Source organism: Pollachius pollachius, assembly GCF_949987615.1.
Source record: "Pollachius pollachius genome assembly, chromosome: 17".
In the NCBI taxonomy this organism is placed as follows: Eukaryota; Metazoa; Chordata; class Actinopteri; order Gadiformes; family Gadidae; genus Pollachius; species Pollachius pollachius.
The window spans coordinates 18,513,815-18,536,278 of NC_136950.1; the positions used below are offsets into that span (position 1 = coordinate 18,513,815).

Genomic DNA, 22,464 nt, shown 5'->3' on the forward strand with positions numbered 1-22,464 from the left:
CCAGTAGTCCGGGTCCTTCTCCTCCAGTAGTCCGGGACGGGTCCTTCTCCTCCAGTAGTCTACTCCCCTCACTGAGTCCTCCTGTAGTCCACTCCCCTGCAGAGAGCCTCGTCTTATCGCGAGAGCTCTTCTTTTTCCTCCTCTTTCCTCGCCTTCTGGTCTGAAGGAGAGCTCAGTCTCTCGGCCAGGACTCCCGAGTCCATCACTCCTGCCACATGCCTATCAATCAGCACTAATTGGAGAATTACTGTCCCATTACTTCCGAGCATCAGACGCCTCCTCCCACCTCACCCATACACCCAACATTATTCTACCAAGACGCGTTTTGGAAAACCGAATTAAGTCGAGCGCACTCAGTGTAAGCCGATCTGAGCGTTTGACTAATTGCTCGGTGTCTCGTTGAAACAGCTAATAAATACAAAGTCCGACAGTGCAATCAACAGGCGGCCTTCGAGGACATTCTTGGGAGACTCCTGAATTAATCACCGGGACGTCGGCGAATTAATGAAAGGAATTATTCATAAGAGGCGCGCGGCGGACTGGTCTTAATAAAGCGTGTTTTCCTAAGGCTGCGGTGACCGAGCGGCCCCTCATTACCCGCTCGGCCCGGGAAGGTTAAGTCAGCTCGGGCCTAATGAGCCCCCATCGTTCAGGACCCGCAGTCCACGGGGGCCGTGGACCCCACTCACACGTCCACTCACGCATTCACTCAGTCATCCACGCGCACACGTCCACTCACTAACACGTCGGGGAATACTTGCATCTTTTGGGAGGATTTGGATGTTCTATGTCTATGATAAATTCGCCAAATAAATTATAACAGAAAATACTAACGAATGCAATACTACCAAATTATTCTGATGACAATTAAGGGGCTTTGTGTCATTAAATGTCATAAACTTGAATGATGTGTTGTCGAATTCACAGAGAAAATACAATTTTTTAGGAAGCAATGTTGAAAAAATATATAAAATATAAAAAAAACAATTTAAAACAAAGGCAAACATTTTTCGTGTTTTAATACAGCAAACTTTCACAGCAGAATAAAACAAAAATACTTCAAATGCTATAAATTGTCAATAAGAAAAATAATGTATATTTTCTGCCAAACAAACGGTGACAGCCACAAATATAATATGTACCAAACATGTAATCCATCAGCGTGGCAGCGTTGTATTCCATCATGAAGCGCTTTGTGTCGAGATGTTTTAGTGTTTAGTGTTAGAATCACCCAGAGCCCCTGGACAAAGACCCGGTGATGAGGTGGCTCTTAAAGCAAGCGCTAGACTGTGAACCCTGAGAGAGAGAGAGAGAGAGAGAGAGAGAGAGAGAGAGAGAGAGAGAGAGAGAGAGAGAGAGAGAGAGAGAGAGAGAGAGAGAGAGAGAGAGAGAGAGAGAGATAAGAAAATATGAATAAGCAGGAAGGATCAGTCATTACTCCGCAGCCACTCAGCTAGCGTTGGCTAGCGTTACCGTCTGACTGTTTCTTAACGTCTGCTCAAGTTCTCAGTACGAGACCCCCCCCCCCCCCCCCCCCCCCCCCCCCCGGGACTCCTGCTGCCCCGAGATACGACCTTACAATGAATTAACCCTGAAACCTCAAGGACCATCAAGGTGAGAAGACACACAAACAACATGGAATCAAACCCCGAAACCACCGAGTCCCTTTCAACCCCAGATCCCCCTTTCAGGCCTGAAGCTGTAGGATACAAAGCGCAACTTTTAAAAAGCGACAGAGTTTAATCTGAAGAGTTACGAAAAAACACAAGATAGACAAAAAGCCAGACCCATCTTTATGAGAACAGCAAACCAGAGGTGATCATGCTGCAGAGGGACAGTGACTGAGGTTGCTGGGGGGATGGGGGGTGTACCTGGTCGCTGAGCTGTGTGAGGGGTCTGAGGGCCTTGGGGGGCCGTTGGGGCCTTGGGGGCCCTGCAGTGGCTCTCTTCTGGGGAGGCTGTTAGCCAGGCTGCAGCTCAGCACAGCGCCGCGACTCAGAGCCGTGTCCAGGTGAGCTGGAATATAAACAGAAGCACACGCACACACACACACACACACACACACAGATGCAGACACACACGCACACACACACACACACACACTAAGTAACGCTATCTCAAACCCAAATGTATTGTAACAGCGGCGGACACATTGGGTACCGGTATACGTTAAAGACTGATGTGTTTGCAAATTAGTTAGCTAGTAGGATGCTTGTAGATTATGGACCTTCAGTAGTTGGTATATAGTTTGGCTTTTATCAAACAAACCAAGACTAAGAAAGTAAAGTATTCCGAAAAAAACATCATAATTAAATCTGAGTAAAAATATTATCGACCGCAATTCCAAAACACCCTAGTGTCCTGTAACCAAGGCAACAAGAGGAAGGAAACGTCACTCAGGAAGGGGTGGTGGGGGGCCAGGGAGGCCAGAGCTCGCTCGTCCCTCGCTCTCTTCCCGGCCTCCTTCTGGGCCTTCCAGTTGACCAGGAACTGTCGGGCGAGGGCGTTGATCTCCTTCCCGTCCAGAACCTCTGTCCATTTCCAGAGAGCGGAAAAAAACGAACGAAAAATCAAACAAGATAATGAAAATCTTTCATGGCTTTAACGTCGTGCTAATGTTATGAAGTGTCTAACTACGGGCCCTGTTGGATCGGACCCTCTGTCCGTGTGAGCTGACGGGGTTTAAGACGGCGGGAGGGTGAGGGTTCAATACCCAGTCTCGGGCACGCCGTGATCAGGTGATCCCGGTACTTTGGTTTCTGGCACACGGGATTCCCGATCAGATCCAGACGCTGGAGCTGAGGCCACTGGCTGAAGACCTCCTCCAGGTCCTGAGAGAGAGAGAGGGCGAGAGAGAGAGAGAGAGAGAGAGAGGGTGAGAGAGAGAGAGAGAGAGAGAGAGAGAGGGCGAGAGAGGGAGAGAGAGCTAGAGGGCGAGAGAGAGAGCGAGAGGGCGAGAGAGAGAGAGGGTGTGAGAGAGAGAGAGAGAGAGAGAGAGAAAGGGCGAGAGAGGGAGAGAGAGAGAGAGGGCGAGAGAGAGACAGAGAGACACAGACAGACAGACAGAGAGAGAGCAAAGGAGAGTCATTAGTTATTAATTACTTAGAGCAGAGGTCTTCAACAGGGGGTCCGCGACCCCGAGGGGGTACTGCAGGGGGGGGTCGCAAAAGTTTTGGTTGATTAGACATTTTTCAGCTACATTAATACATGGCACTATAGGCCCAGTTTAATGTAAAACCCAATTTGATACAATATATAAGTAGGAGAGCCCCGCTCCATCTCTCGCCTGGAAAACGTTGAAGACTTAGAGGGTAATTAAAGTGTTGTCCTGTGAGCGCCCCCCGGCTCTAAACCCTCCCCCCTCAGCGCTACAACGCCGTGACCACGGGGCCCGGGGTGGATAAACAACACATCAGTCAGCCTAAAACGGCGTCGCCGGTGTCCTGTAACTCCTCCCCCTAGGGAGCGTCGGGCCTGTCTGCACGTGTGTGTCTACATGCGCATGTCTGCGCGCGGATGTGTGCATGTGTGTGTCTGCTCGTGTGTGTATACGTGTGTCTGACTGCGTTCATGCGGTTCTGTGTCTGTGAGTGTGTGCGCGTGCGTATGTGTGCATGTGTGTGTCTGCTCGTGTGTGTATACGTGTGTCTGACTGCGTTCATGCGGTTCTGTGTCTGTGAGTGTGTGCGCGTGCGTATGTGTGTCTGCGTACGTGTGCGCGTGTCTGCGTGTGTGTGGTGTGTGGTGTGTGTGTGTGACTACGTGCGCATGTGTGTGTGCATGTGTCTGTCTGCGCGTGTACATGCGTGTGTGTGTCTGTGTGCGTGTGTGTATGTCTGCTCGCATGTTTGTGTCTGCGTGCGTGTGTGCGTGCGCACGTCTGAGTGTGTGTGTGTGTGTTCCTACGGCTCCCCTGCCCTGCGGTTGTATGTTTATCTAAAGGCACATTAATCCGAGACTGGAAATATGAATACTCAGTGGACACGCTCTGATTGTTCCTCCACTTCCTGTCTTGGCCAAAGCGCTTCCACTTTTCCAGCCGCTGCCGCCGCCATCGCAATCAGCTCCAATAGGAAGGGGGGAGGGGGGGGATGCAAGGGGACCCCTGAGGCTGTCGCGCGCTTTCAGGCTTTGATAAATGATCGTGTCAGGCCTGTCACTCAGACGGACCCCCACCACCACCACCACCACCACCACCACCACTGCCGCCGCGCAGCGCCAGGGCCAAATTGCCCCCCATGTGGGCCCCCCACCACACACACACACACACACACACACACACACACACACACACACACACACACACACACACACACGGGCTGTGAAGCGATTGCAAGCTCAACGGGTTCGGATTAATGATGGGCTGGGTTATGAACCTGCTTCCGACCAAGGGGTCTTCAATCCCCTCTCGTTCTCTCTATCTCCTGCTCTCTCTCTCCGTCTCTCTCTCCCTCTCTTCTGCTCCTGCTCTCTGTCTCAGTTTCTCCCTCCCTCTTCCTCCCTCTCTCTATCTCCTGCCCTCTCTCTCTCTCTCTCTCTCTCCCCTCTCCTCCTCTCTCCCTCACCCTTCCTCCCCCCCCCCCCCCCCCCCCCTCTCCAGAAGATGCTAGGGCCCATTTGTCAGCCGGGCTGACTGCCTGTCATAATCTATTTTAAAGATCCATAGTTCTTCCTGAGGACGGCGGATTGATCCTCTGGGCGGGGGCTGTCTCGCTGAGACTCGATAGAGACCGTCCGGGCCGAATACATTATAGATCTGCTGCAGAGAAAATAATAAAAACGAGAGGACACAGCAGCATTTGACACGCGCGCGGCAATTACCTGGACGACGACGACGTCGGGCCCCGGTCCGGCCGGGGGCCGTAATCGAGAAAGTGTCCGAGGAAGATTCAGCTAACAAAAAAAAAGCGCTTTCTGCGATTTTGTCGAGACAAAGCGCTGGAGAGCCGCCCTAGCCTCACACGTTGGTTTGCTGAGCAAAACAAATAAACGTGGAGACAAACAAACACAAAAGACGTCAACAGGAAGCGGAGCGCTGGCACGCGTCGCCTCTCAAGGCAAACACTGTAAATCACGAGCGGCCCGCACGTCAGGGCCCTGTCCACGGGATTTGCAAAGCCCTTCATCATCCTCACAGTCTCAAAGGGCTTCACGGCCCCGCATTACACAACACCCCCTTAACCCTTAGGCTGAAGGGCCAGGGAGAGACGCCCGCGGACCCAGAGGGGAGAAACCCTGAGAAGGAGCCCAGAGAGGAGGCGTCCTTCAGGGGACGGAGACGGAGGGGCCGAGGAGCAGAGTCACGTCTAAAGAGCCGTGGGAGACGGTCTGGCCCCGCCACGCTGCTGGGACTTGTGAACCTAAGAGTGATAGGAAGAACCGGAGCGGCCAGTTGTTGTGTTTTAAACGGTGAAGAAGGGCCAAGATGGCGGCCGTGGCTGTGCGTCACACCTCTCATACTGGGGAGGGGGGGGGAATCACACCCAGCGTCTGACGGAGAAACCGGTGCTTGTTTAAAGATGTCAGCGTGGGCACCCAGGGGACCGCCGCGCTGATTTGATGAATAATTCTGACCCTGCGCCTCACAAGGGGGGAGAGGGGGGGGAATGGGAACCAGCGCTGGATCTGCAGGATCTACTGGTTCAGCGCCTTGTTCCTGCTCTCGTTCCACACAGCGCGCCCAGATGGAGGCGAGATGGTGATCGCCTCGTAATTAAGGAGGGTGTTGAAATTAACGGGGTTGTGAATTACGAGCCACTAGCACAGGGAAGACCTGTCGCCTTGCATGGAGTCTCAACGCCGTTGTGTTTGTTCAACATTTGATGCATTGTGTGGTACTTGAGCGATGCCACTTATTGTAAGTCGCTTTGGATAAAAGCGTCTGCTAAATGTAAACGACGCTCTGTCCGGATAGACGGACACAGTCGCATGAAACCTGATTCTCTTCCTGCTCTAGGAAGAAGGTCCAGGACCCATTGGGATCATTCAGAGTCGATTCTGCCCTGGGTGAGAGGAGTGACGGTTTATTCTATATTCCAGCTGAGCGGCGAGTTGTAGCAGAAGATATCACTTTCCATCAGAGCAGTCAAACTCATACATATTGATGTCCAATATTCCATGTTGGCTTTTGCGATAAAACCCTGTGATTATACTGAGTATATGTCCGGTGGGAATGTCAGAAAAAGTCTGAAATATTGTTTCTTAGAAAGTCATCTCCAGTGAATAAAGGTATGTTACGATAACGATTATGATTATGATAATGACACACGTCAGTAATATTTTTATGCCTGTTCCTTCTTTTTTACTAACAGCACACCATCTATTTGTGTCCTTATCGTTCGGTAATGGAAAACAACCGAGCTCCCCCCAAACAGCCCCAGATCAGAGTCGGGGGGGCCCGATGAGTCCTGGCCTAACCTGTACATGCTGCAGCAGGTTGTCTGTGGCGGAGAGGTGGGTGAGTCCCCTAAGGACCCCCAGGTCCCAGACCTCGTCCACGCCGTTCTGGCTGATGTTCAGGACACGGAGGGAATCCTGGGGACGCACCAGACTCCGCGTTACAGAGCGTTATTCATTTATGTCTATTTCTATATATTAGGCAAGTGCAAAGGGCCCAGACTATTAAGAGAGTTTATCTTGGACAAACTATAAAGTGAAATCGCTCTGTAATCACTGTTGGCAGTTATTTGATTGCGGAAAAAATGCTTGCACATACACCGTATTGAAATAATATGGTAAAATATGAAAACTGACACTAAATACAATAATGAAGAGATGTTCACAAAGTGAGACAATATGAGTAAATCACTTCATTATTCATATTTTCTCGCTGCTTGATCATCATGACATAATGATTTAAAAACATTCTGAATCATTGCAAGATACAATCATTTTAACATTACAAAGCATGTGTATATTTAAACGACTGTGATTTATCAAATGCAGTTTAAGTACACAAATTAAAAAAATGTAATAACGCGTAAACACACACGACTGTGAAGCCTAGTTGCTATGTACAGCTCGGAACACGTCCAGCGCTGAGAGGCAGTGCTGCAATACTGGGACACGAGGCAGCGGCGCGGGGCAGTGAATGGGACGCTGCTGTTGGAGCCTCTAGCGAGTGCATGCAGGACAGGGGTCTGAAGGGCCCTGAAGTGAGGCAGCGCTACGAAGCAGGGCTGGCTGGCTCCTTCCCAAACCTGAATCTCGATACGGCTGATGATGCATAAGCATTTTCTTTGGGGGGGGGGGGGGGGGTTCAAACTCCCATAATGGTGCATTTATAAAAAAGCTGGAACTCTTTACATTTGCACAGCAATTTCTTTAATTATCCAAATAAACAAGAAGCCCAAGCCGCTTGGTTTGTTGACCCACGCGGGCGCCGGAGCGAGGCGCACGGACGTCCCCGGTTGGTCAGAGCGGTGAGAGGGGGGGGGGGGGGAGGGGGGCCACAGTGCCCTCTTTGACATCACCGGCCCGAGCACAACGCCGCTTTCTGCGCGGTCGCTCAGGCCTGAGGAACACTGCATTCTTTTTTTTTGCGCGCGTTGGATGTGACACACACACGCGGGCGCGCGCGCGAGTGCACGCACACACTTTGAAGGCACGGAGCCATCTCTGTGCCTTCGCCCCCCCCCCCCCGGGGGCAGGTTCAACCCCCCAGCGTCCTCAGACCACTGAGGGCCACCTCCAGCCAGACCCGACCCCTCCCTGAGTGTTTAGGGATCTGAAGGACGAGGGGCGCGGGAACACCCCCCCCCCCAGGGGGCCTGACGGAGGCGTCTCCAGCGCCGGCGGGGGGGACGACGGTCGACTAGGTGGTGGGTGGGAGGTCGGCCATCTTGTGTTGGCCGACCTCACACACACCTCCCACACCAGCCTCCTAACAGCTGCCGTGGCGGCTGTAGCTGGGGGTGTGTGGGGGTGTGTGAGGGTGTGTGTGGGGGAGTGTGAGGGTGTGTGTGGGGGGGTCTTACTGCCAGGCGGAGCAGGGTCCGGGGGTCCAGCAGCAGCTTCTCTCCGGGGGCCAGCCTCTGGTTCTCCACATGGAGCTCTTTCAGCTTCGTTAGACGCTCCAGACCCTCCACCACCGCGATGCAGTTACCCCCCAGATACCTGGCTCACACACACACACACACACACACACACAGGTAACACACACACACACACACAGGTTACACACACACACACACGCATATATAGGTTACACACACACTCACACACACACAGGTTACACAAACACACACACACACACACACACGCATATATAGGTTACACACACACTCACACACACACACACACACACAAGTTACACAAACACACATATATAGGTTACACACACACTCACACACACAAGTTACACACACACACACACACACACACCCACACACACAGTGTCTCACAGCTTGGCGAGGCTCTGCAGTTCGCAGAGGTCCTCCATGCGGTCGATGCTGTTGTTCTGCAGGTAGAGGTGGGTGAGCCGGCAGGCGAAGCCCAGGTTGCTGATGCGTGAGATCTGGTTGTCGTACAGGTACAGCACCGTCAGGTCCCTGCACATGGACAGATCCTCCTGGGACAGCTCCAACAACAGACCCCGCCTTTTAGCACAGACATCATCAAAAGAGAGCAATAGTGAACCAAAGCGGGTGGCGGCTCCTTACGATGTCCACGATGCCCCTGTTGGAGAAGTTGAGGTGCGTGAGCCTGCGGAGGTACTCCGGGAGGGAGCGGTCTCCCTTCTTGCGGATGTGGCTGCTGGACTTAGCGATCAGGTCCACGGTGAGTCGTACCATGGCGCCTCGCAGGAGGCTCTCTGTTCTCCGCGGACCCCCCCCGGGGTGACGACTGGGGGCTGAGTGAGGGGTCAGCACAGATAAGGATGAGCCAAGATACACACCGGCTACACCAGGAGGGAAAGTAACACATCAAGGGATCCGTTTTACAACACCGGTTCAGAGGAAACAGCGATAGGCGTTGGGCTCATGCAATCACACCACAGTATTTAAAAGGTTAGTTCCTTCTGACACATTAAGATTGATTCATCTTCGTCCATTTAGCGCAACGGGATAATTGATGAGGGCTGTTGTGGCTCTTCAGGGGTGAGAGGTTGTACGGCCCTTTAATTTGTGGTGGTCTGTCCCCCTTAGAGCCCTAAATAGCAGCGAGTGGGCCCCCCTGGGACGTGTTCATTAGCTTGACCTGGCATTGAGACCTTTGGACGGGGCATTGAGACTTCAGGACGCACCGTGTTGACAGCAGGTCTTTTCTACACTTGATCTGGGGTCATTAGCTCGGGTTAGGGACTGGGATCGATACAGCTGGTGGACGACACACTGGATGCTGCTCGCCCAACTCAGTTCAGCTCTTCAACAGACTGGTTCAATGAAAATTGAATTAAAAAAAACGTCAAATACACGATGGGTCCGATTCTGAGACCCTCGTCCGCAACTAATTTAAACGGAAGCTAGCAAACCGGGAAGTGTTCCTCACGTATCTCACGTATCTTACATAGCGTTAAGTTTTCAACACAAGACGAACACTTTTACCTTAAATGGACGCCATGACGCAGTTCGGGTTTAAAATATACATAAAGAAGGGTTCGTTTCGAAACTGAGACGACACGCTGCACCGCGGCTCTGCTGGTCTGTTTATGGCGCTTGAATGGTCTCTATGGAAACCGCGGCCACCCACCGCACTTGGTCAGGTGACACGGAACTGGTTTAAATGTACTTTTTAATTTATTATAATTCATTTATTATATATAATTGACATGTTGGCAAATTAGTAATAAATGGTAAAAAAATATATCGCTTTCTTTCAATTGTGAAAGAATATATTTCAGTTTACCAGAAACAAAGGAGTTGCTGACGCGTTACATCCAGAGGACTACACAGACAGTAGCAACAGGGCCCTAATTATAATATATATAATCCTCCCAATATTAAATGATGCTCAAAATTTCCCCATGCAAAAAATAAAAACATATCCATAATCACAAAAACGAATAATACAATTATTACTACCGGTTCTAGTTTAACGGAATACGCATCCAACACTGAACTGTCTCTCTCTATTTCGTTACTTTAAAATAAATAAAATGTAGGCCCACACGAAAAGGCAAAATAAAATATTATACGATATTATTTAATATCTATATGCTAATATAATATATGTTACGTAGGATACGTACGATTGTGATCGTTTTTTGTAAAGCCTTATAAATATTAAACTTTTAGGAATAATTTCCGAGCATGCATTCATGCCTTATCTATAGGGAACAGCCCAGTCCCTGTGAGCATATTCCACTCGCTAGCTTTGCGTAAAGTAATGATCCTGTGGCAATCAGTTGTGGATGAGACAATCATAATTATAACATTGTGCTAACATTAAAATATTTAAGAATTGAATCGTTTTCAAATTAGAATATTTTCTTGGAAAGGGGGCCTCGAGACCCCCCTGTAGATTTCGTCCAACCCAGTGTTGACTCCATGGCTGCGGCCTTGACACACGGTAAAGAAACATGAGCCCAAACAAACATGAATATTCACAACACATAGATAGAGAGATGGATGGATGGGGCCCCTGCATTGTTATGGCAAGTTGAGACGGGCTTCCTGTCAGGGTGAGCTGTTCAGAGATTTATATCTTCTAAACGGCTCTGACCTGCACTGCCTGTGAAGGGTTGAAGCATCGAAGATTCATCCAGAGAGAACCAAGTTAACACAAGTTCGCATGATTAGGCCTTCTTCTTTATATACAGATAGGCCTAAGTAAGCATGAACAAAACCAATGGCTATGCTTAGTATTAGTAGAGGCAAAAAATATAGTAGGCCTATGTATATAAATAGCCTAAATACAGTTTTTTTAATTTAAAAGTTGTGTTCCATATAGGTTTCCATCTGCAGGACATGCGTCATTCCAAGTAGAGTTCATCAGATTTTAAAATAACCACTGAAATCTAAGCACGGCGATCAAATACTCTGCATACTTATTCTGACGCTGAATGGAATACATTTACATATCTGGTAAAAATAACAGCTGCTGTCAGTTCAGAATGTCAACTCACAGAATGCTAAATACAATTAGAATAATCTCATCCATTTTACTTTTCTAAACTGTGAGGTTCGTTCAACACCCTGTGTGCGCTTTTTATCCGCGGCTTGAATAATGGTGAAAGAAAAACCATTACAGGAACGTGTGCCACAGAACATGATCATGACGCAAAACAGACACCGTCCGCTCCCTGCGGACCACTCTGCTCGGAAATAAATGACATAAAAAATAAACACATAAAGCCATTACAATACCAGAAGAAAAAAAACGTAATCCAACGACACACCGCCGTGCCAGGGGCAGCCACGCGTTTAAAAGAAGGCAGACTCGGCGTGTGACGGCTAGGATGGTGACCAGACGCTCCGCCTGAATGGACCTCACTGTGCACGGAGCCCCGTTCCTGGGCTCCGTCACCCCGCCACGCCGCTGGGTGGGTCCGCCGGGTGGCCTGCATGCTGCCGCTGAGGACCCGGGCGGTGCCGCCGGGGACAGCCACCGGAGCGGGGGGGGGTGTAGAGCGAGGAGAGGGGACCCGGCCAACACGACGCAGCGGCGGACGGCGTGTTTATGTTCGAGGCGACGCAGAGTATCGTGTCGTTTGTTGTTCCATTATGTAATGCAATGACGACGGGTTTGGGTGACAGGCCTGGAGTCCTATACTGGCGACATGCACGGCGCAAAGGATCCTACTTAGAGGTTTAGGGTAGGAAAGACATGAGGACATTGTGTTTTGTATAGGACTCAAATGTGGGTCCCTGTCTGAAGGAATGAGGGGCCAAGGCACCATAGTATACAATTTATTCTATAAAATAAAACTAAAAAGGAGAAAACATTTAGTTAAGGATACATTTGTAAATGTTGTTTTCTGACCCGGAATAGTAGAGCATGTCCCATACCCCCCATTGATGATAAAGAAATCCCAAAGCACTTTTGTTATTAATTTTATTAATGCGCACGACCATCATGCATTCTCGGCTCACACAACAATCTCAGCTAAAAAGATAAGAGAGGACCAAAATGAACTAGCTCAGTGGCTAAACACACACACACAGGCGGTCTGTGCGACAGAGGGGCGAAGGCATCCTGAGGAGGAGCTCAGGTAGCAGACGTGTTGATCTGGTTGAAGAGCTTGTCCTTGATCACCTGGGACATCAGCCCGTGGATCGCCTCGATGGTCGTCTTGCAGCTGAAACCCAGGAGGAAGTGCCATTTTAGCAACGGATTTAACAGACCTTGTAGAGATTAACGTTGCAGTGACGGCACTTCCATGTTGACGAGGGAAAGAATAACAATGCAACAGGATCCAGTTGAGATGCTATTCCATTTTTTGTCCTGGTGAAATGTCTAAACATTTTAGTAATTATTTCATTAGGAAAATGGTAAAACCGGGAAGATTACATTCTTCATGATGGCAACATTAACAAAAGATGAAATTATCCCGATATTATACTGTAATGTGCTCAATATAAAACGTGGAAAGCTTTAAAACGAGGCAGTAGAAGGCATCAACGCATTTCAAAATGTGCACACCTTTAAAATAATATCAGTGTTAGCGTGTTCATAAGCAGTTTACAATCATAGCCTTTTCCTGGCTTATTAATGAACATTTATCCAAAGCCTTATCGACAGCGTGACACCCGTCCCTAGCGTGGGAGGTGTCGGTGACTGGCCCCCCGCTGGGTACCTGTCTCGGGTGGCCTTGGCCAGCTTGTCCTCTGACTTGCGGTCGTGGGTGTCCAGGCCCAGCATGAAGCTGCCTCGGCCTAGCTGGGCCTCCGACTGCTCCAGCTTCTCAGACAGGTCGAACACCTGGCCCGTGGTGTAGTCCGAGTTCTGGGGGGTGGGGCGCACACACAAAACGCACACACAGACCGCACACAGAACACACACACAGAACGCGCACACACACACACAACGCACACACACACACACAGAACACACACATACAGAACACACACACACACAGAACACACACACAGAATGCACACATATACAGAACACACACACACACACACACAGAACGCACACACACACACACACATACACACAGAACACACACACACACACACACAAACAGAACACACACACACACAAACAGAACGCGCACACACACACACACACACACACGTATTAGAAAGACACATCAGAACAAAGTGCAGCAAGCCATCCTTAGGGTAGATGTCACACACTGATGAAAACACACTCCCACGCAGAGAAAAAACACACACACACACACACACACACACACGGCTGTGATTTTTCTTCATCTATTTGTATTGTCCGCCTTGAGGTTGACATGACTGCTACAGTTGGCAACAATTATAAGTCATTATGTGTTGGAAACGCCCATGTCACGGTGAAGAGAAAAGCAGAAGAAATAAGAGTTTGCTCATGGTGAGGCAACACGGCGGGCAATTAGGACACAAAGCCCGCCATCTGACTCGCGGTGACAGTGTAGTGACTGACAAAGCTCCCGGCCAATAGGGCGGGCTAACGTCTAGTCCATTCGTCTTCAGCCAGAATGCCGGGCGTCCAGTGTTTGGATAGGGCCCGCGCCTCAGGACACTGTTTGCTTAGGAGCTGGGGACCGAGCTGCAGAATGCACAATGGGGATTCACATGGACGGGCTTTCAGGCATTTAGAAAGTATTGGTTTGTTGGGCGGCGGGTGGGAGGCCAAGGGAGATGAGCCGTGGAGAACCGAGCATCTGTTTCGCTTGGGGTGGGGTCGCGCTTTCTCGTGTCAAAACCATTAAGAAGGAGCGCAATGTGACACAAGGACCTGTCTGCGGTACACCAACAGACCGGTCTATGGTACAACGACAGACCTGTCTATGGTACACCGACAGACCTGTCTGTGGTATAAACAACAGACCTGTCTACGGTACAACGACAGACCTGTCTACGGTACACCGACAGCCACAGCAGTCTATATAGAAATACAGCATGTTAAAAAAAAGAAATATTCGTAGCTTTACGTACCGTGAGAAGACTGGAAGAGCTTAAGGTATTGACCCAGTATTTGTTCCATAAGAGCTCTAGAAGCTTTCTGTCCAGGGAGGACTTGAAATACGCCACCTCTAGGGCATAATACCTGAGGAAGGAAATAAACAGAAAATTAAAGTAACAAAAGAGAAATATCACAAATACGAAATCGCACTGAAATCAACGAGAAAGACACAGTATCAATCAATTATACATTAACAAACTAAGATCAATAATGACCTTGAATATTGTGTGTTACAAAAGGCTGTCGGACACTTACTGTTTACAGTGAACACCAAAGTCTTCTATCTTGTTTAAGGGAATTGTTTGGTATTCTGAAGGTCCTTCATCTGGTGGCTTATAACCCTGGAAATCACAGATTTTAATTATTAGTTAAGGTAATATTTATAATTAATATTTTATCAAACGATAACCTAGGCTATCGCAACACAAAAATATATTGATGATGCATGAAATTTCAGTCGTTTCAAATGGTCGTTTCAAATTGTACAATAAAATCATCAAAGACATATAATGCAAAACCGTAAACCCCATTTGAAGGAAAAGGCTCACGGTTAGCAACATTTATTAACACAGGAAAACCACCAAGCATTCAAAGGCTTCGCGGCCGCTGCCTGTACCTTGGGGTAAGTGCGGAAGGCTCCGAGGTTGACTTTCCCTGCGGATATGGTGCGAGTGGGGTCGATCTGCGCGGACACAGACACACGGGGCAGAGAACAGCCAGTCAGGGGTCAAAGCGTCCTCAGGGGACCACCTGAACCTTAGAACCACCCTCCCACCCCGCTCCCCTTTCCACTGGACCTGCCAGTGCGCTTCCAGCACACACTTAATCCTGCCGTGCCCGTGGCATTCGGGCCCCGCTAAACCAATGAAATGTAAACAGCATATACAGTTACAGAAGGCCCACATTTGATTGTGTTCCTGCTAGCCTAAAGCCATACATCAACCATTCCTGATGGGAGGGACGAGGACCTGATTGCCCGCAGTATCACTAAACCCAAGCATGCCCAGACGTTAACATTAACGCCGGTGGAAACAAACTCCCTGCCACCGGGAAGAAACGTAATTGTATTTCAAGCCAATGTGTGGATTATTGATGACACCACATCAGACACAGTGAGTTGTTTGGCTTGAAAAGGAAAACACGGGAGTGTCCCTCCCGCCCGTTGCTGTCCCTCCCCTCCCGTCTCCCCCCCCACCCCCCCCCCCCCCAGCACTGATCCTCACCACGACCGCAACGAAAGGCTCCTGGAACTGCTGATTCAGCATCTGCGTGCTGACGTCGATGCCCGACAGCCAGCAGCCGTAGCCGGGGTGGCTGTGGTACCAGCCGATGGCGTTCTCCAGCCGGCCCACCTGGGTCAGGGAACAGGGGGGGGTTCAAATTTGATGTAATGGCGCACATGTATAACAGTGATAGGGTGAACTTCGATGATACACATTTACAAAGTAGTTTAAAACATATTTATGCGTAATATATATTTTATTTATGCTCCATCAGTCCAGTATATTTTTATATTCATCCTTTTTATTCGTATTTTTGGAATTGTATTTTTATCCCTGAAAAAAATCCCTGCAACATGATACTTTCTGTGCACATTTGTACATATGGTGAATAAAGTTTTGAATCTGAATACAATATAATAAAGGGGTTTCTGGGTTTGAACCCCAATGTCTGCAGTATGAGCGTGGGCACCCATACGCAAGACGTCTAACCCCTACTTGATCATAAATGACCTGTGTTTACACTTTAGACTAAATCGCTGCTAAATCACTAACTGTGTGTGTGTTTGTTGTCTGTTGCATGTGTGTGAACTTGTCTTTGTGCACACGTGTGTGCATGTGTGTTGCGTGTGTGTGTGTGTGTAACGCCATACCTGCTTGGCGTTTTCAATGTAGGCGGCCATGTATTCATAGGCTGCGGCCTGGGCATTGACCCGGGTCTCCGTTCCCTCCACGGGCAGGGCGAAGCTGTCCATGATGATCATGGTCTCCCCGTCCACCTTGCCCAGCATCAGGCCCATCACCTCCAGGTTCCCCCCGGACCGGGCGTGCATCACCATCTTCAGCAGCGCCAGAGCAGAGATCTTGCAGTACTTGAAGTAGTGATGACTGCGGATGGAACAAACGTCATTGACATGGGAGAGTGATGTGCCGTCAGTGATCGTGTAGGGTAGTAGTGACTTTTAGATCTTGTTTTGTTGCTGCTATGTTGCTGTTGAGGAACCAAGCCTAAAAATGTTGCTCTTGTGTACTTGTACAATAAGATGTAATAAAAGTAACTGATTCTGAATCTGATCCCAGCCTTTAAAGTGTGATTGTATCAGAGACCCTGGGATTGTCATCGCAAGTTTCAATGATTTTGGACTAGCATACATCTGAGCTACCAAGCTACCAAGACAGTATCTACAACTAAACAACAATAACACATGTATCTGATAGGGTTCTGTCTGATAAACACACTGGATCATGAAGTTAAAGGTCTCTTCTCACTCTTTGGTCCAGGGCTTTGCAGCGAGGATCTCCTGCTGTTGTTTTTTGTCATATTTGTAGATCTCGTCGATACTCTGAACCTCCTGCATACTGTTGGACATTTCCCATGTTTTCTGAGCCGTGCTGCCTCCTGCCATACTTGCAAACTAAGCGCACTGATGTTAAATGTTGAAATTAGATAACTATTTGCGATAGTTTAGGTCAAAACGCGCACAATATGTGATAGCATAACAACAGAGCTCACTAGCTAGCTACTACTGACTCGGGGCCGTGGAGGTGGAGGACACCATTATACGACGGATGTCAGCGGTGATATTTTTGTTCTGCACTTTTCAAATGTTATATTCGTCATATGTGAATGTTCAAAACCTTGAATGAGAAAATTGTATCCAGGATCAACACAGGACACATATACCCATTAACTCTAGATTAAAACATAATCACGTATAAGGTCCCCCGGTAAGCCCCCCCCCCCCCATATACAATATGGTGTAGTCTAAAGTGAAGCGGAGCTCAAGCAGCCAATGGGAGAACAGTGACACCTAGTGGAGAGAGTGAGGACAACGGGGTCGTCGTTAGCATTATTGTATCAGTTGCGTTCTAAAACTATAATGAACCAAACTATATAATCTTTTTAATACAAAAATTAACATCTCTAACATCTAAATATGTTACGCCATTATAAACTAACGTGTGTTAGTTCATACTGGTTACAATGTCTGTTAGTAGAGGATATATACCCTTAAATATGGTCAACAATACTAAAAACTGTATAATCTATCGTGTATTGTAAAAGGGGTTTCATTTATCTATTATAAAAGTGTTGCTATTTCTGTATAATTAAGTTTTTGTGAAGGTTTTTTTTATTCTCTCCTCGTGTTTCCGGTGTGGCACAACGGTTGCCCCTAGCAACACAAGATGCTTTGCCATGGTAACCAAAAGCGTTTGTTTCTTTCCCCTTTCCCACCCGCAGCGCACCAACCCTTTACCAATGCGAGTTAACATTATATCACCCGTTAAGGAGTTTTGATTAACACAACAGTTCTCATCTGGCTTCACAACAGCACCTGTTCTGTTGCCCATGGTCACCGTTTTAAGAAATGTGTTATTTATGTAATATTATTTATAGTCCCGGTCGGCGGTTTTATGAGGATGGCGATGAAGCACGATGCGGACGCAGATGATGATCCACCCTACATGGTGATCCAGGTACGAGACTTTAAGAACGCAGTTCAACCTGCTTGTTTTGTAAGTCATTTGCTATGAGATGATTAGACACGTGGATGTATGTTATAGACCAGAGACGACCACAGAGACCACAACTTTAGCAGATCCGAACCACCTCAACAAAGATCTTCTATCCCTGGCCGAGGTAGTTAAGTCCTATTTCTTTAATGTGCTAAGAAGTTAGGTGAAAGAGTTAGGGTAAAGTACGCCGATGCGGTCCTCTGTTAAACAGGGGATATGTTTGGCATGGCTTTCCAACTGGGAGAGGAATACGAAAAGAAGAAGAAGAAACTTCAACAGGAGCTTCGGTTGGACTACAGGAGCTTTGTTTCCAAGGTAGGGGTGCGATGAGCAACGGCTAGGGCTTGTATAAATGTAGTTTAAATGAATTCATATGACATAATATAAAACAAAAAATATAAAAACATATATGATATAATATAAAAATACAAATAAAAAAATATTTCCTGCTTTACTAAAACCCCTTGTTGCCTTCTTACCCCTTTAAAAACATTGAAATTGTCGTATTTTTACTTTTAGAAAACAGACCTAAAATTGAATCATCCCTCCATTCAACCCGAAACCTTGTCTCTGCTTTTTGACGAGCGGAAGTCGGCTAAGGTGGGAGTCACCCGCACAAAACAGTTCACTTCTGCGGGTGTGAATGTGTACACATTAGTATTAGAGGCTGATATACTTAGCTCTTGGTTTCATGGCAACCACTGGTTATGTGCAGAACAGTTTTGTTCTGTCTTGTAGGAACCCTCTTACGTCATGAGGCGATGCAATTGGCACTCTTCTTAGTGTTGTTATTTTATAATTATGGGTGGTGATGGTTGTTATTGCATAGTCATGATGGACTATAGTTGTTGATACAAGAGACCAGAGGGGATTGACTCATGGCTGTCGGTCACCAGGAGAAGCTAAGGGAAGAGAGGAAGAAGGAATACAACCTATTCCTCAAGGAGCAGGAAGGACTCAAACCAGGCTTCTCAAAGAGACAGTCCAGCCTCCCTTCTAAGGTAGGAAAAACAACACTATCCCATCCACTAAAACAGGCATATCTGATATCAGAATCAGAGTCAGATATACTTTTTATCACATCCTATTGTACAAGAACACAAGAGTAACATTCTTAGGCTTGGTTCCTCAGCAGTCACATAGCAGCAACAATACAAGAGAAATAAAGATAAGTAAAAATCTGTAAAAAAATATATATTTTTGCTGCCTTTTTTTTCACACGCATGTAATGCGCGTGATAATACGCGTGATGAGTCTGAACTCTCCCCGGCTCCTGTCCCTTCTCTAGTCGTCCCCATGGGGGCTCGGCGCGGACCCCTTACCGCGGTCAGCGGCCGCGTCCCCCGTCCTGTTGCCCGACCACCACCAGCACTCTGACGACGGTTTCCACGACGACCCGCCTCCTCCGGCCAGGAGGGAGCGGTCCACGCTGCAGGAGGAGGACGGAGACGGGACGTATCCTAGACGACGGCGGCGGCAGTGGGAGGTGGGCCGGGAGGCGAGAGAGCCCCCCGCGGTGGTGGTGCTGAGGGGCGGAGCCTATGAGAGGAGGAGACCCCCCAGGAGGAGGGAGAGGAGGAAGAGCCGGGCGGAGTACAGCTCCGAGGAGGAAGAGGAGGAGACGCCCAGCGGCGAGGAGGAGGAGCTGGATTACGGCGGGAAGGAGTACGACCAGGAGGCGGACGGCGGGCGCCGGGAGGGGCGGAGGAAGGAGGACAGAGTAGACAGGTCCGGTTCACCGCTCCGTCTCTAGTCCTGTCTCTGTCTCTAGTCCTGTGTCCGTCTCTAGTCCTGTCTCCAGTCCTGTCTCTGTCTCTAGTCCTGTCTCTGTCTCCAGTCCTGTCTCTGTCTCTAGTCCTGTCTCTGTCTCTAGTCCTGTCTCTGTCTCTAGTCCTGTCTCTGTCGCTGTCTCTGTCTCTAGTCCTGTCTCTGTCTCTAGTCCTGTCTCTGTCTCTAGTCCTGTCTCTGTCTCTGTCTCTAGTCCTGTCTCTGTCTCTAGTCCTGTCTCTGTCTCTAGTCCTGTCTCTGTCTCTAGTCTCTGTCTCTCTCTCTAGTCCTGTGTCTGTCATTAGTCCTGTCTCTGTCTCTAGTCCTGTCTCTAGTCCTGTCTCTGTCTCTAGTCCTGTCTCTGTCTCCAGTCCTGTCTCTGTCTCTAGTCCTGTCTCTAGTCCTGTCTCTGTCTCTAGTCCTGTCTCTGTCTCCAGTCCTGTCTCTGTCTCTAGTCCTGTCTCTAGTCCTGTCTCTGTCTCTAGTCCTGTCTCTGTCTCTAGCCCTGTCTCTATTCCTGTCTCTGTCTCTAGTTCTGTCTCTGTCTCTAGTCCTGTCCCTGTCTCTAGTCCTGTCTCTGTCTCTAGTCTCTGTCTGTCTCTAGTCCTGTCTCTGTCTCTAGTCTCTGTCTGTCTCTAGTCCTGTCTCTGTCTCTAGTTCTGTCTCTGTCTCTAGTCCTGTCCCTGTCTCTAGTCCTGTCCCTGTCTCTAGTCCTGTCTCTGTCTCTAGTCTCTGTCTGTCTCTAGTCCTGTCTCTGTCTCTAGTCCTGTGTCTGTCTCTAGTCCTGTCTCTGTCTCTAGTCCTGTCTCTGTCTCTAGTGTCTGTCTCTGTCTCTAGTCCTGTAGCACGGCGGAAGAGCTCCCTGTTTTGATTACACAGAGATAACTTCATTACGTTCACCTTTGATGATAACGAAGGTATTGGAATTGGTCCTATAGGCTCGCTACTTATGTGTCACTGTCTCCCCCAGGCGTCAGAGGAGCAGGAAGGAGGACCTCCTCGTCACCCCCCATCAGGGCACCAGGGGGGGAGGCGTCCTGAAGACCCGGTCAGCAACCTCCAGCATGAAGTAATGCCCCTCCGCCGGCACTGATGACATCAGTGGGATCGCACGCACACGCACATACACACACACACGCATACACGCACACGCACACACACACACACACACACACACACACACACACACACACACACACACGCATACATGCACGCACACACGCACGCCCATGCACACACACATACACGCAGGCACACACGCACGCACGTACACACACACACAAGCAAATATGTAGGCACGTACACACATGCACTCAAACATGTACGCACGCACGCAGAAGCACACATACCTGCACGAAAAAGCACACGCGCACACACACACACACACACACACACACACACACACACACACACACACACACACACACACACAGTCACTATTAGAGAGGCAATTTCAATGCATAGACTCAGAAGTCACATAAATCTTCCCTCATCGATCGCTGCTCCATCGAGCGGATCCAGGGAAACTATAGTAACAAATAAACAACGCACAAACGGAGCCTCTAATCCGAAAGTGACCCCTCCGCACTGTGACGCATTTCTCTCTGGGATCATATCAGTGGATCGCTTGTGGAACTATCCGCTCATAAAAATTAACAATAAGGATTGGGCGTCGCCTTCGTTAGTTGGGGCGGAGCCAGGAGCTGGAGCGCTGCCAGATCTTACTCAGCTTCGTCCCAGCAGACACACTCAGGATGGACTGTGTTTAATCCCCCAGCCTTTATGGGGCTACACCACTGTGTGTGTGTGTGTGTGTGTGTGTGTGTGTGTGTGTGTGTGTGTGTGTGTGTGTGGTGGGGCAGGCCAGCGAGGGGTAGGGGTGATGTGGGTGAAGGGGTGTGGCTTTGAAAAGAAAAGCAATTGTTCTTCTAGTCCGCTCTGTGCGCTGGCGCGGCTGAGAGGCTCTGACCGTCTGGTGTTTTGTGTGTGTCTGTGTTGTGTTTGTGTGTTGTGCTCTCTGCGTCACGGCGTAGTCGACCCGCTACCGACACCTTGGCCACGATGACCACGGAGCGTGCGAGGTCCGCGGCCCCGCGGCCCCCCGCCGAGGTCGCCACCGGACTGGCGATTGGTCAGTCCCTTTTCACTTTGACACGTGCGTGGCGCGTGGGACGGACGGACGCGTTCCCTGGCCTGGCTGTGAGTGGATGGGTGATGCTGTGTTGTGACGGTCTGGCCACAGGGGCGGTGGAAGGCAGCGAGGTCGCCCAGATGAAGAAGGAGCGCTACCGGCTGGAGCTGCTGGAGCAGATGGCCGAGAAGCAGAGGAGCAGGAGGAGGTGAGTGGTGGAGGCCCGACACCAGAAGGACTCAGTCCTTCTGGTCCCGAGTTCGGGAGGATGCTCTGTGATTCTCGAAGCTACTTTGTCTCTCTCTCGCTCTCTCTCTCTCTCTCTCTCTCTCTCTCTCTCTTGCTCTCTCTCTCTCTCTCTCTCTCTCTCTCACTCTCTCTCTCTCTCTCTCTCTCTCTCTCTCTCTTGCTCTCTCTCTCTCTCTCTCTCTCTCTCTCGCTCTCTCTCTCCCTCTCCCCCCCTCTCTCTCTGTGATGACATTTTCATGGCAAACCTGATGCACTCTGGCTCTCTTAGTATTTGTCTGCTTGTGGTCTTCCAGGGAGAAGGACCTGGACATGAGGGTGACCGCCACTGGGGCTTTAGACCCTGAGATGAAGGTACCGGTCAGGCCTTCCACATCCGCTCGTCTCACCAGTCTTCATATCTTTGTTGCATTCTGACTGGTTCATGTCGGGTTCCTAAATGTTCTTGTCCATCCACGTCCAGAATTGTGGGCATTGTGTTTTGCTTGTGAGTCTGTCTTTAATCCCCCTCTGTGGGCCGCA

General features: G+C 49.3%; 2 protein-coding genes across 2 annotated transcripts; both read right to left on the minus strand.

Moving 5' to 3' along the window:
- Window positions 1-1,164: 1,164 nt before the first annotated feature.
- Window positions 1,165-8,792, minus strand: ppp1r42 (protein phosphatase 1, regulatory subunit 42; the record flags this gene model as incomplete). Its single annotated transcript, XM_079754509.1, has 8 exons — window positions 1,165-1,296; window positions 1,872-2,016; window positions 2,397-2,531; window positions 2,714-2,831; window positions 6,418-6,534; window positions 7,977-8,115; window positions 8,403-8,578; window positions 8,661-8,792. 8 exons carry the CDS (start codon window positions 8,790-8,792, stop codon window positions 1,209-1,211), a joined length of 1,050 nt encoding a protein of 349 aa, XP_079610635.1. The 3' UTR covers window positions 1,165-1,208.
- Window positions 8,793-11,997: 3,205 nt separating this feature from the next.
- On the minus strand, window positions 11,998-16,815 carry cops5 (COP9 signalosome subunit 5). The gene is made up of 8 exons (XM_079755098.1): window positions 16,551-16,815; window positions 15,935-16,169; window positions 15,285-15,413; window positions 14,678-14,743; window positions 14,317-14,402; window positions 14,034-14,145; window positions 12,737-12,885; window positions 11,998-12,238 (listed from the first exon to the last, which is right to left on the minus strand). Exons 1-8 carry the CDS (start codon window positions 16,685-16,687, stop codon window positions 12,148-12,150), a joined length of 1,005 nt encoding a protein of 334 aa, XP_079611224.1. The 5' UTR covers window positions 16,688-16,815; the 3' UTR covers window positions 11,998-12,147.
- Window positions 16,816-22,464: the final 5,649 nt, after the last annotated feature.